The sequence below is a fragment of the Misgurnus anguillicaudatus genome, chromosome 5, assembly GCF_027580225.2.
Source record: "Misgurnus anguillicaudatus chromosome 5, ASM2758022v2, whole genome shotgun sequence".
Lineage (NCBI taxonomy): Eukaryota > Metazoa > Chordata > Actinopteri > Cypriniformes > Cobitidae > Misgurnus > Misgurnus anguillicaudatus.
In genome coordinates, this window is record NC_073341.2 from 17937587 (window position 1) to 17952311 (window position 14725).

Genomic DNA, 14725 nt, shown 5'->3' on the forward strand with positions numbered 1-14725 from the left:
TTAATAAAGGATTTTGGCTATTGGTATTATTACTATAATGTAGTTTTAATTCTCAATGCCGAGTAACAAGCAACCTGCCCCAACTTATTTAAGAGGTAATTTACACTGTTGTCTGGCGCCCTCTTTCAGTTGTTTATACAATGTACACAACTTTCATAGCTACATTATAATAAATTATATGTACATGCTTCAGATTAAATGGCTCAGCCAGGTTATATTTTTGTGAAGCTTTTCTATTGATTCTAATATTTATGCAGTATTTAATCAGTTTATCACAAAACGGACGGTACTTAGAAAGATTTGCAAAAACATTTAACTCTATACAAGACTAATCCATTTGCTTTTTATTATTTTATTTTTTTTAAATCACATACTAAAATTCACTAGACAATTAGCCTACTGAACTATTTAATACAACATTAAATACAAACGAACTTATTATTCCTGACGTCATTCTAGAATCCCGCCCCCTTTGGCCAAAGAGGATTATTATTGGTCAAAAAAGAAACCCGGAAGTAAACTGCAGTGTTTTCAAAGCAAGTTATACACGTGTTGAAAATGGTCCGATTCAAATCGAGGTAAAGTAAAGAGAAATGCGGACTATTTGTTTTTATGGTAGCCAACTGTAACGTTTTATAATTTGTACTACAGGTATTTGCTCTGTGAGGTATGCGTCTCAAACCGGAACAGTCTTCAGCTACTGGAAGAGAGAGTCATTCACCAAACACTCAGAGCTGCCGTGAACCGAGCACACGGAGACTATGGCTCAGCACTGTTTAATATAGGGGTCTCAGGTAAGCTGAGATGTTATTGAAGATGATCACATTCATACGTATGCCACTTTTGTATATAAACATCCTAATTAATGTAGAAATAACTATAACTATGTAACGTTTATTGTGTCTTTGACCGTTGCTTTTTATGCACAGATTTTACAAACCACAATGGCTTGCCTTGCATTATTTGCATATAACTTAATAAGGTTCCTTACAAAATTGTGTTGATTCTCAAACCTTCTGTAGTGAAATACCTGAATGCCCACACTGGAGTGGTACTTATACGCTGCAGGAAGGGGCATTATCGACTCCTCTGGTCTGTCCTTCCTCTCATTACCTACCTTGAGAACAGAGGTCAAAAGGTGCATTGCTTTCTCAACTGCTTACACGTAGGAGGTAAGAGATGTGTGGTTCAATTACTGGTCCAGCATTGCCCCTTTAAGATTAGATGTCCAAATGACTACCTATGTGCTAGGAGGAGTTATGTTTAAAGACATTCAGGGGCGGTTTCCGGACATGTCTTACCCTAAAATGCATCTTTGTGCAGCCTTATTTAAAATTACCTTGCACTGAAATATCTTAACACATATTAATTCAATTAAATTTTATTTATATAGCGCTTTTCACAATCGTTTAATTGTTTCAACGCAGCTTTACATTAATAGATTTAGGAAAAAACATAGAAAAATCATAAAACATAAGCAGCAGAATACAGCGGTTAAGTTTAATCATACTAGCTAGCATAGTAAAAATGTAACCTAGGTAAAAGGGTGCTAAGTTAAGCCAATGACAGCAGACTCCCTAGGGGTTGAAAAAACCCTAGGAGAAAAACCCTGTGGGGAAAGTCCTAGGAGGGGAAAAAACCCTTGGAAGAGAGCCAGACAAAGCTGATTCTATACAGGATATATTATATAATTTTATATATATAATTTTTATTATATTATATATAAACATTTTTGGTGGATTAAAACATAATATATATGTATATATACATGTGGATAAGTAGATTAGATGGGGGCAGCTGGTGGTCGTTGCTCTGACACTGGCTGGGCATCATGTTGAAGGAAGGCCAGTAGATTAGTGGCGTGATGACATCCACAGTAGCCGGAACTGTCTAAAGGGCGATTTATAGTCGTGCGTAGGTTCTACGCTGTAGTCGTGCGTAGGTCCTACGGCGTAGCAGCGACGGCATAGGTTCCGTGTCGGTTTTCATTTATACTTTTGCGTCGTCATCCGCGTCGACGTGCAAACACACGCGCGACCGCTGGTAGGCAGTATCCACGTGTGCAACCACAGTAGCAGCACAAACGTGAAAGAAGAAGAAGCGTAGCAAGTTAACCCACAAACGAAGAAGAAATAGCAACTTGTTGTGTATAATTTGAGAAGACCAGCAATGATGGAAGTTAATAAACAGCGACTTTTGATGCAGTTTGAGTTAAATCACTCCTCAACTTGCCCCATCTTTGTTTTCACCGTCACAAACGGAAATACCTATGACACAGTTTTTTTTACCTGGCGGGAGGGGTTCTGGTGGACCAATCACAGCGCTTACGGTCCGCGTAGATCTGACGCGCTGTTTAATTTTTTTGTGAGGTGCGCGTCAGGCTACGCAGAGCTACGCACAGGCTACGGATACTATAAATCGCCCTTAATGCAAGTGTCACACAGTATTGTGGTTTAATATCCGCTCGGTTCCAGACAGGATAACTATAGCAGCATAAATATATTACCCAGACGAGTTATGTGGATGCTTTTTTCTGGACACGCTAACTATTGCGGGATAAGTCAATTTACTAGACAATTTATATAATGAATTATATTAATGCCAATGTTTTGTCTCAAGATTCACACCAGTGTTGAGGTGACTAAAGGATAGTTCATCTTGGAGTTTTATTTTTATTAAAGTTTTGTCATGTCTATGTCATTACCTGGTCTCATCCATAGGAACAATAAGAACATGTCAGAAGTTCTTGGCTCAGTACAACAGGCAACAACTTCACAGAATGCTGCCAGACTGCAAAACAGATGGTAAGTTCTGTTTTTATGCCTTTTACTGCAATCCCATAATATAAAACTAAAATGCATTCCTCTGGTGATCTGAGTTGATTGGCTGCCATATTTGGTTTGACTGATGTTAAAAGGTTACACATAAACGTGTGTGTAATATCTCTATTTCATTTCTCTAACACAGCTGAGAAACAAGAAGTTCGAAGAGCAATCCTGAGTTGTTCACTGACAAATGTCAAGGGGAAGGAAGCAGATGAAGAAGAAAGTGATGATGACGATGACGATGTTGATGAAGAGACCTAAACCTGCTATATCAAGCAAAATGTGTAGCTTAAGATGTTGAAGTCCTTATTACCATTAAGTGATTGAAGCAAATGTTATCTATACATGAATATGTATGAACAGTAAATAAATTGTAAATATAATAACTTCTCAACGTTTTTGGTGTAAAAAACCTTTTTGCATTTAATAAATATATGTCATCTTTACTGTTTTTTTGTTTTGTTTTTGTACATGCAATTAGTTAATACTGCAAATATGTACTCGTCTTGACTGTATTGTATCGGTCACATGTTTGTTATGAAAATGTTTTTATACTTTTGTACGGACTGAAACAAATATTTACTAAACAGTTTTATTAAACAAACATTATTGTTAATATTTCGAAATCAATAATAAATGGCATATAGTAATTCAATTGTTTATTGAGTTCAAATAAGTAAAAAAATTAACCGTAACACACTTTTTCACATGACTGTCACAGTAAAATACACCGATGAGAGTGGCTACAAAATCCACGCATGCGCACTTTGTAAACGCTGCCAGGCTTATAACCCTCATCCGGGTGTTTACGGTTCCCGATTGGCGACCCGTCGCCATAAGTGAGACTTTATTTTGCTAAGGGAAATTTGGGTTTAAACCCACTAATTTACCCGCTTTTCCACTTTGGAGAGCGGTTAACGCATTGTGGGGCGCGACATTTCCCACGCCAAGGAAAAACGAGACTTTTCAAGGGGCGAGGCCCCGTGTTTTGGGCGCTTGTTTTTTGTGTTAACGCATAGCTTTTTACTGAGACATTTGGATTGTGTCTCTTTTTTTCTCGGTTTGTTTGTGGTCAAGATGTCGCCGTAATGGGGTCTCCGCGTTTGACAGAAATGAATAAGGGCCTTGGTCGCCTGACCTGCGTTTTCAACCGTTCGTTTTTTGTCCCGTTTAATGCTAGAGAGCACAGCGGCTCTCTCCCCGGAATTCGGCCTCAACATGGAGAAAAATCCAAATGCGAACAACAGCAGCAACACGAAGATCCCGCCCCGTTCTGGTTCAACAGGCCCGACTCCTACAGACTCTAAAACCAAAACAGGTAACATATCTTATACTGTATGAACACAATCACATGTGCGTTATAAATGTTTTGAAAAAGTTTGTACATGTTTTTAAAGATGTATGGCGTTGTTTTGTTCGTGTTTTTTGAGATGACGTAGCAACTGGTAGTGATCAGTTTGATATTTACTATGGTGTAAGCTTGACAATCAGTACAGTTTAAAAACAAACAAACATAAAACACGTATAACCACTAATATACATTTGATTTTACTTTAAACCACGGTACTGTTTGGCCTGTTACGCTTTTCCGGGTTTACAAGGGTGGATTTGCACTTTAGAGCCCACGTGTTTACTTGTCTATCTTTCACGTGCATTAGTGTCAGTACATACAGTAGCTTATGTCCACCTGCTATACACCTTTTTTGATACTAATGGATGGTTTATTATAAAAAACTACTAGCTTAAGCAAACTGAATTTCCATAAATGTTTGATATACCCCAGGGTAAATTCATTTATCCACACAGCACCTTTTTTTGGAAGCTATATCAGGATCTATTCTTGACAACAGTCTACCATGTGACCAGAGGAAGTGTCTTATTGGTGGGATGCCCTCTAGTTTTTGGGGCTTAGGAAATCTATGAGGTTATCAGAATAAAATCACTGTAGATAACAACTTTAAGAGTTGTCTATTGCATGTCTTGGGTTTTGATGTAGGCCCATGAACTCTATGAATGAGTCGCCTCTGCTGCTGGTTGATAAGTTGTGTGCTTCTCTTATCATCTGGTCCACTTTGATGAACTTCGTGTGCTTGGGTTAGACCATGTATGTTTTGGTAAAATAAGAAAAACAACAACACAAAAACAAAATAGAATTTTTGTTTTCACAGTATGCACAATAACTAAGTCAAATTTAATCAGTGACAAAGATAAATTGATTTTTTCTTAATATGAAATATTTACAGTTTAATCTTTTTAGGAGTTGTTTGTAAGTCCCCTTTTCATAATTGATTGATATATCATGTTTTGTGTTTTATTTGGGTTAAACAAATAACAAAGTAACAAGTTGGGAGTAATGTACTTGTACTTCTTCTGTTCCTATAGATAGTAAGAATAATGGGGGCTCAAAGCGCTACAACCGCAAGCGTGAGCCCGCTTTTCCCAAGGCTGAGAGTTTTCAGGGCCCACGGCGCTCCCAGCCGCATAAAAGTAAGAATTTTGACAAGAGACCCCCTCAGAGAGGTGGCGGTGGGGGCCGACAGTATGGACTCGCTGGTGGTGGGAGAAGAGAAGAGGTTTGTGCATTAACAAACTATTTTGCATTGAACCTAAACTTAAACAAATGTATATTGATTTATTTGCTCTTTGTTTTATTATTAGTTGTTATTAACATAACAACTGCTTGCTTTTTCATTAGGTAGCAGAGAACCACCGGGCAGAGTTTAGCCCGGCTCAGTTTGCTGGACCCAAAAAGATAAGTCTGAACCACCTGCTCAACTTCACGTTTGAGCCACGTGGAGGCCATTTTGGCTCTGGAGGAGATGGCCATTCCTGCTGGGGTCGCCGCAATAAGTGGGGTCACAAACACAAGCCCTTCAATAAGGAGCTTTTCCTACAGGCCAAGTGAGTAGAGCTAAATTTGATGTAGGGTTTGGCATTATCTCAATTTGTAAAGCGAGACTGTAAAGATGTCAGTCCGCTTTCTAACTATTATAGTGTACTGTGACACAAGTAAAAAATATTTGCTCAAAGCTTTATTAAAATATAGCCGTAGACAGGCATCAATGCGCGACACGTTTCTATAGTTTCCTGCACATATAGAACTTTTACTATGTTGAGGCTTTTCCAGTGTAAAAAAAAAATGCAACGCAAAATCATACAAGCATACAAATAATACTTTATAGGTGGTTGTTTTGACCTCAGCACTGCCGTCTAAGCATCTATTGTTTTAAATGGGACCCCCGACTAAATTTATATGACTTGCTTGTGTAGTTTGATGGCTCTGCTGTTTTATGTGGTGGTTCCTCAAATTATTTTTTTCTTTTGTCCTCCAATTGCCAGTTTGTGGTAATTGAAGATCAGGACTATCAAGCCCACTTCACTGATCCTGACAGTCTGGTGGACTGGGATCGTGTGCAGCAAGTGGTGAGGATTCCCATGTGTACATTAAAGGGGACATAAACATGGAAATGGTCAGATTTTCATGATAAGTGCTATAGTTGGGTTCCCAGTGCTTCTATCAACATAGAAAATGTGAAAAGGAACTTAGTTTTGGTAAACCATTTTCTCCAATCATGTGAAAAAAATAGGTCATTGAAATTTGGCTCCCCTTGTGATGTCAAGAGGGGATCTTATTGTAATAATACTGCTCATTAAATGGCACTATCCAACCACAGGACTGCCATTTAGTGCAAAAAAGAGAGAGGGAACAAATAATTGGCAGCACAATTGAGTTTCAACAAACCATCTTTATGGTGATCAGTGTTTGATTTTCTTCAGCTCATTCGCATTTTTAAAGGACACACTCAAAAACGGCACATTTTTGCTCACACCTACAAATTGTAAATTGTTAAATCAGGGCTCAAAATTAACTTTTTTATTTGGTAGCACTGGTGCTCCCAACTTTAAAGAGTTAGGAGCACCAGCAAAAATGTAGGCGCATCCATCCAAAAATTATAAAACACCACAACTACAATGTAAATGTTAATAAATTTATTCTTTACACATCCAGGCTTTACACATCCTATGGCCAGCATTTAAAATTTGGTCTTCTATTTTATTTTTTTATTTTTTGCTGCATAGATTCCTAAATTAATACCCAAATGCTGTTGAAATAGTATAGCAGCAATAATAATTTAACAATTACAGGTAACATGATTAAGATTACAATAGAAAATCTAGCAAACACGTAAAACACTGATTAATTGTGACATTACAAAAGTGACCTTAATATAGAAGGCTAATATATATTGGTATTGACAACTGCATACCAGGATGCTATTACTACTAAATAGGCAATGTTTTAAAAATACAACAAAAACATAACATCAGCATTGTCGTGTTCCACATCAACATGGACCACAAGGATGTCTGTTGGATGTCCATTCACCAGCGCATGCACACATATACTATCAAACACTCTTTGACAGACAGGTCGGTGTCTCCATTAATAATAAACACATTTGTCACGACACGTCTTGTGTTTTTGGCACTTTCGGCATGTTTAATCAAGGTCTGGCGCTTAAAATATTTTGATTCCGCCACCAACACCGTTTTACAGGATTTACAATAAAACACAGTAAGTACAACGAGCCATTTTCATGGAGCCACTCGTAATCTTTAAGCCACTCTCTCCGAAAGGTTTAAAGTCAAGTCTTATCTTCCGGTGGTGAAGTCGCATTTGAATCCGGATCCTCGTCATTAATTACAGTAGTAACATTGGCTGTAATCGGCTCGTTCTCGTCATGCTCGCGGTTTGTCTTTTCATATTTCCACGCTTCACATACCAACGTAGCACGGCAACTAGGAATGACTGACGCTCATATTAGCCAATCTGCGGTCTTCATTAAACGCAAGAACTTAATGGTGAAATTTGATTGGTTATGTAACGTTGGAGAGAACACTGAACACTGTTGGGACAGCGCCAGCACGCAGCATCTCAATCTAAATCAAGTCACACCACAACAAAATGGGCAGTCGCACAAATGCTCCCTAATATATTTTAAGGTCACACAGATTCAATTTCGGTCGCATATGCGACCAAAATGGTAGCAAATTCGAGCCCTGAAAATGCTATAATAATTTATCTATATGGTATTTTAAGGTAAAATTTCACATACGTACACCAAAGATTTAAAAAGTCTTATGAAATGTACCCGTTAATAATATTTGAGAATGCGCGGTCCGTGTAAATCTTTATTATGAAATGCAGTGACCAAATCTGATCCACATCTTTCTCGTTCACCACAGCGCATCTACAGCCATGAGGTGCCATCATGTCCGATCTGCCTGTATCCCCCTGTGGCGGCCCACATGACGCGTTGTGGCCACATCTACTGTTGGCCGTGTATGCTGCACTACCTCTCTCTGAGTGAGAAGAGTTGGTCAAAGTGCCCCATTTGCTATGAGGCTGTGCACAGCACTGACCTAAAGAGTGTTTGTATGAAATCACCTCACGTTTGGTGTATTCATATGAAGTAACGTATTGTTGGTCTTAATGTTGTCACTAATCTTTCAGTGTGGTTGCCATGGAGACCCATCAGTACGTGACTGGTGATGTCATCACCATGCGTCTGATGCGGAGAGAGAAAGGATCACTGGTGGCTCTTCCTAGCTCTCAGTGGATTAAAGTGGAGGAGCCTATTCGTTTTGGAGGTGGGTTTTTCTACCTCTGTGATTTTAGTGTTTATTTGTCTTTGGTGTTCACCTTTAGTGCGTTGCATTTGGAGATGTGCATTTGAGCTCTTACTCGAAGCTCCTGTTGGCATCTCAGGAGCAGGTTTTGGGATTGCTGGATGAAGAGAGGTTGGCTCTCCAATCCCAGCTCAGCCAGGAGAAAGAGGACCCAGAGGCTTGCTTCATACAGAGCGCATTACTGCAGCTACAGGTAATGCATGCATTCACACTTGCACTCAAATGCAGCCAGTATTCAAAATGCAAAAGCTGTTTTGGAACCTTGCCAGGATGTGAGCTTTAAACCCGTTTAGGGGAGAGTAATTTTTTGTAGTTGTGTAGTCAGTATGAATTAGATTAGATCAGTTTTTTATGCATTATAAATACAACATATAATGTATTCTGTTTCGTGAAACTGGAATATAAACGTGCGTGCCAGTACTTTTATTTATTTCCTGACACCGTACACAAATATTTAAAGCTTGTGTTATTGTTCTATAAACAGGAACGAGAGGAAGGGCTGCTAAAATTTCTTTGTAAGGATGATGCCGCTGTTGATACAGCAGACATGAGGAAGTTGTCTCTTTCTGAGAACTGCTCTCCAGATGTGACTGAGATCAAGAGTCTCCCAAACCTCAAGGTCAGTAGAGATGTGCTCCTTAAAGAATAATGCTACCGCTCAACATGCTCCGCATTTTAAATGATCATGATGTCTTAATGCCTTATCATTGATAATGGTTTACGTATTAAATCTACTGTCTAATATTAAACCATATATTTCTGAGCATCATCTCACTATGTCCTACCACAGCCCGTCCTTCAGTATGCCTCGGCATTTGATGATGAGATACAGGAGGTTCATGAGCAGTTGGAAGAGATGCCGGCTGAAAATGTTCCTGAGGTCGCTCAAGAGATGTCTTCAGGACCTGTTGAGGATAAATCTCTGGAAGAGACCTCTCAGACTGGTCAAAATGAAGCATGCCCACCTCAAAACTCTCATCATGGCCCATATTACTACTTTTATCAAGGTGTGTGTTTAACTAATGGCTTATAGTTCTACTATTTCATACATAAGGGCTGTTTAAAGCAATGGAGATGGTATATAAGTCTGACAGTGGTGTATCTCACTCAAACTTGTAGCTGAGGATGGTCAGCAGATGTTCCTGCACCCGGTGAATGTACGCTGTCTGCTGAGGGAGTATGGAAGTCTGGAGAACAGCCCGCAGTCTATCACCGCTACCGTAGTAGAGCTAGATGGACAGACTGTCACTGAGGATATGTATGACAACCTTATTTTTTGATGTTTTGGATGTGCAAGGCATTGTGGGATACAGTATTCTAGGCAGTATGCTCTGTTGCATGTGGTACTTTAGGAAGCATCAGGAGTTCATCTAATAGTCTGATAGTATTTACTCTCTATCTACTTCAAGGATTAGTCCATTTTCTTAAAAAAAATCCAGATAATTTACTCACCACTATGTCATCCAAAATGTTGATGTCTTTCTTGGTTCAGTTGAGAAGAAATTGTTTTTTGAGGAAAACATTCCAGGATTTTTCCAATTTTAATGGACCTTAACAGTTTTAATGCAGTTTAAAATAGCTGTTTCAAAGGACTCCAAACGAGGCATAAGGGTCTTATCCAGCTAAACGGTTGTCATTTTTGGCAAGAACAATAAAAAGAAGCACTTTTAAACCACAACTTCTCGGCTTCCTCCAGTCCTGTCATGCACCAGCGCGACCTCAGGTAATACGTCATCACGTCAAGAGGTCACGGATGACCTATGTGAAACTATGCCCCAGTGTTTACAAGTGTGGAGAAAGAGGACCGTTCTGACGTTGTTGTATGTGGAATGATACTAATTAATGTCTTTGTGTCAGTTTATTGTTTAAAATCATGCGCAAATGTGCGTTTCATATGTGTGACATGTAACCTTTCCACGTCATCACACAATTACGTGAGGTCGCGCTGGGGCATCAAAGGACCGGAGAAAGAAGAGAAGTTGTGGTATAAAAGTGCATTTTTTTTTCTTGCCAAAAATTACAATCGGTTCGCTAGATAAGACCCTTATGCCTCATTTGGGATTGTTAAGAGTCCTTTGAAACAGTTTTAATGCAGTTTAAAATAACAGTTAAGTGTTAATTAAAATGAGAAAAATCCTGGAATGTTTTCCTCAAAAAACAATGTCTTCTCGACTGAACAAAGAGAGAAATCAACATTTTGGATGACATGGTGGTGAGTAAATTATTTGAATTTTTTTTAAGAAAATGGACTAATCCTTTAATACCATTGTGGATATACTGTACATAGTAATATGACACTGTGGCTGTCAATGTAATGTATTCAACTTATGATCTTTATTTGTAGGATATTCGTCGCCGACACCGTTACCTCTCTCACCTGCCCCTCACGTGTGAATTCAGCCTCTGTGAACTCAACCTTCAGCCACCGATTGTCTCAAAAGAGACCCTTGACAGCTTTTCAGGTACACATAGGCATTATAGATTGACATCAGTAACCCACATGCATGGCCTTGTATAGTAATGCGTAATCATTTAAAAAAAAATCACCTTGTTCTTTTTCTGGCAGATGACTTGGAGAAACGTAAGCGCCTGAGGCAGAAGAAAGCAAGGGATGAGAAAAGAAGGGAGAAGAGGATTGAGATAGAGGAGAATAGGAAACAGGGGAAATGTGAGAATGAAGTTGAACAAACATGACACAGATCGTGAGGAAATTCCCTCTGCCTTGGTACGAATAAGTGAAATTTTGTCTTGCTTGTTTTGTCAGATCCAGAGGTGCACATTGGACTTGAAAATCTCCAGCATTTTCCTGCTTTTGGATCTCCTCCTGAGTACAGCCCACAAGTGCATCCCCCAGAGTTCATGTTGGGACCACCCTCTCCTCTGAGCAGCAGCCCTTGCTCAGGTGAAACACGCCTTCCTGCATTCTTAGTGATTTTGTGCCATCTCTGTGATTATTAATTGTTTTATATTTTGCTCAGATGGAGTGATGTTCCCCAATCTGAGTGAGCACAGTCCCACTGTCAGTGTAGCTACTAGCGTGGAGGAAGATTATCACTGCATGTCCTTTGCTCAGGTTAGTCTGGTATTTGCTCTGAACTGCTAAAAATTAATTTAAACATGCACACAGGGGCTAAAATTAACTTCTTGGTTATGTTTCATATTATGTAAAAACATAACTGTCATTGCAAGGACTGATTTCTTGAGAGCATAACTTTATTCTGTTGTAGATGCTGAAAGATGGGAAAGCCCGTGTGGATGCAGGGCCTAAAACTGCACCAAAGAAAGGTGAGCCTCATAAAAGTACATTTACTGTTACACTTGCTATCTATTGTCTTTTATCTTGTCATTGTGTACTGATTTAATCTGATTTGTCTTCCTCAAGCGTGTACAGATATGTTTCTGGCCCCTCCGGTTGGAGACAGTGATGGAGAAAGTGACACCTCTGATCGAGTCCCAGTACCCAGTTTCCAGAACTCTTTCAGCCAGGCCTTTGAGGCGGCTTTGTCTCAGCTGGACCATACAAATCAAACTCCAGCACCTACTTTCTCTAGCCCTGGTGAGTCACTTTGTCCTAATGTTTGGGCGTATTATACACTGCAGGGGAAGCTACTTTGTAAATTATGAGTGGCTACTAACATATCAAGCTACAGATTCAATATATTGTATTGTCCCAAATATAAGACAACATTTTTTCCCTCTCATTAAACATTGTCGTCTTGTATTCAATATCTAGGCAATTACATGTCAATCATACTGTATACCCGTAAAAATGCAGTAGATGGCGCCAAATAAAAAATAAACAAGTTTACCTGGACTGAAGCAACCTGATAAACTACAGTTGTTTACAATAAGGCATACTTCTACTGTTAATAAAATATTAATTTGCTATGTGTTGAGATGGACAGCCTAGACTAATTGTTATTTCCCGCTTAGTATCTTTCAATAGCAAAGTCCTTGATATTTACACCAGAATGAGGGGTATAGTTCTTGGCATATCTGCCTAGAAAATTGCAACTTTTAATTCTCCATTGGTCTTCGTACACGATGTAACTACAGAAGAGTCAAATTTTAAATAGGAGAAACATTGAAACTCTTTGGTTATTTTTTTGCGCAATGCTAATGGTCTAATCAGATTCAATGGATTATGCTAAGCTATGCTAAAAGTGGTACCGCCAGACCCGGAGATCAGCTGAATGTATTCCAAAAAGGTAAAAATCAAATATTTAACTCTAGGGGAGCTGGAAAATGAGCCTATTTTCACAAAAAGTGGAGTGTCCCTTTAAATCTAGATGGACTGCAAAATCTAAAGAGGGACACTATTAGACTTAATCTACACGGCTATTGCACTCCCAAGCTCTAAAAATTTGCTTTTGCTGGACTGTGCCATTAAACAAAATGCCATGTAGTTATTTAAAGGGACAATAAGTAGGATTTAGTGCTCTCTAGCGCCTCGCTTTTCCAAATGCGTGTTGCAACTACGGTAGCCGTTATGTAATCACTGATATTGTCAGTTTCAGCTAGTTCATGTGTTCTGAATGAAAACGCGTTGTGGAAACGGGTTGGTAGGTTAGTGCTTTTTGTCCCTCTCTGCTATCATAGTTTGGACTTACCCGTTCAATGTAAGTAAAGAGAAGAAAAAGAAAACTCAGATCACTGGCAGAGGTCATTTGACACTAACGAGGACATATTTATGAATAAAGACATTGATTTTGATTAATTAAACACTTAAAATCCTACTTACTGTCCCTTTAATAAAAGGAGAAGGGTCTTCTCCGTAGTTTCGCGGTGACTTCCTGTTTTAGTTAAAATGACGTCACTACGTCAAATAATGCTGTGGGTTCCAAGGGACATCAGTGGCCCTTAAAAGCTGCAATGCATAACTTTTTTTTGTAATAAACAAACAAAAACACTTCTTTAAACAGAGATGGTGATATCGAGGCAAGTTACAGATTTAAAGGCGGGGTGCATGATCTCAAAAATTGTGCACCCAGCCTTTAACTACTTTTTATTATTTAATCATAATAGTGTTGATTTAAAGTGCCTAAAAAGAAAGATCTCAGACAGCATTTGATTTTGTCATAGCATTTGTGTAATTTTATTTTTCCTTTTGATTTCAGAGGAGAAGGGGGGGAAGAAAAAGAAGAAAAAGCAAAAACTTCTTTTCAGCACCTCTATGGTTCACACAAAGTAAACAGCACTGAAGCAAATCCTTCACTCCCATCCCTGCCTTAGTTCTGCCCACAATCACCTGCTCCTGCTTACTATTTATTGTGTTTCTCCATAGCAGCTTCTTATTCATCCTCTCCAGAGGTTCAGTGACCTGCAGGAAGTTAAGTGTAATTCAAGAGCAGCAGCATTAATAATTATTCAAAAAAGACAGTATTAAAAATCAGTCACAACAGTTGATGCTTAACGTCTCTTACGGAAGGGATGTTTATGCATTTAACCAGATCAGACTCGTGACTCATGTCACTCGGTGCCCAAATTTCATTATTGCTAATGTGTTTGCATGCTTGTCGATCATGGGTTGCAGTGATGTTTTGGGGGTCTTGAGGTGTAGCAGTCAGCCAGCTGCAGACACATCTTGCCCCCTTATCTGTAAGACCCAGTTTAGATATTAACCCCTTACTTTGACCCAAATCTGAATGCTTTGTATCTTGGATTATATGCTGGACTGGTGATTATTTACTAGCATTTTAAAAACACACATTAAGGATTATTTGCATTGATCTTTTTATTGCTTACAAACACACTGTGCTGATGGTAACACAGTAATGCTTGTTTACAGTGTTTCACCACATTGATTTCTTTTCTACTGACACTGTTCAGCTAATTTCTATCATCTGCCCAACATGAGAACTGCCTGTCAAATGAACAGTGTAGTAATACATGCAAGTCCTGTCAATTGTATCACCATTCTGGTATCTTCTGGAAGCTAAATACTTAGCTGGTCTTTAAGCACTTGGCTATGAGAACCTTCAACAAATTAGACATTGATTTAGAGTTCATAATGTTCAGTAGTGTTCAAATATAAGAGAGAGAGAGACAAAGGTGCTGATTCTACTGCTTACTATGTGTTTAAGGATTGTGTAAAGACAAAGCTATATGAAATGCTTTGAGGGTTTAAGTTTTCTCTATTTTCTTTTTTGAAATCTGAAAAATCTGTGATTTCAGTAGTGTGTTGGGATAAATAAAGGAAATATTACGCA

At 38.8% G+C, this 14725-nt stretch overlaps 2 protein-coding genes across 3 annotated transcripts; both read left to right on the forward strand.

Moving 5' to 3' along the window:
- The first annotated feature begins 443 nt into the window (after positions 1–443).
- pop5 (POP5 homolog, ribonuclease P/MRP subunit) lies at positions 444–3271 on the forward strand. The gene is made up of 5 exons (XM_055167595.2): positions 444–578; positions 652–794; positions 1023–1172; positions 2721–2804; positions 2968–3271. The coding sequence occupies exons 1-5, from the start codon at positions 559–561 to the stop codon at positions 3084–3086; spliced, it is 516 nt and encodes a 171-aa protein (XP_055023570.2). The 5' UTR covers positions 444–558; the 3' UTR covers positions 3087–3271.
- Positions 3272–3616: 345 nt separating this feature from the next.
- On the forward strand, positions 3617–14725 carry rnf10 (ring finger protein 10). Of its 2 annotated transcripts, none has more exons than XM_073867650.1 (17): positions 3617–4143; positions 5208–5398; positions 5521–5722; positions 6154–6248; positions 8073–8261; positions 8345–8477; positions 8552–8709; positions 9001–9135; positions 9307–9523; positions 9636–9767; positions 10859–10978; positions 11083–11184; positions 11281–11418; positions 11495–11589; positions 11744–11801; positions 11899–12072; positions 13634–14725. In XM_073867650.1, exons 1-17 carry the CDS (start codon positions 3999–4001, stop codon positions 13705–13707), a joined length of 2358 nt encoding a protein of 785 aa, XP_073723751.1. In that variant the 5' UTR covers positions 3617–3998; the 3' UTR covers positions 13708–14725. The 2 variants fall into 2 exon arrangements, with proteins under 2 accessions (XP_073723751.1, XP_073723750.1); XM_073867649.1 differs by having other exon boundaries at positions 8073–8255; positions 8339–8477.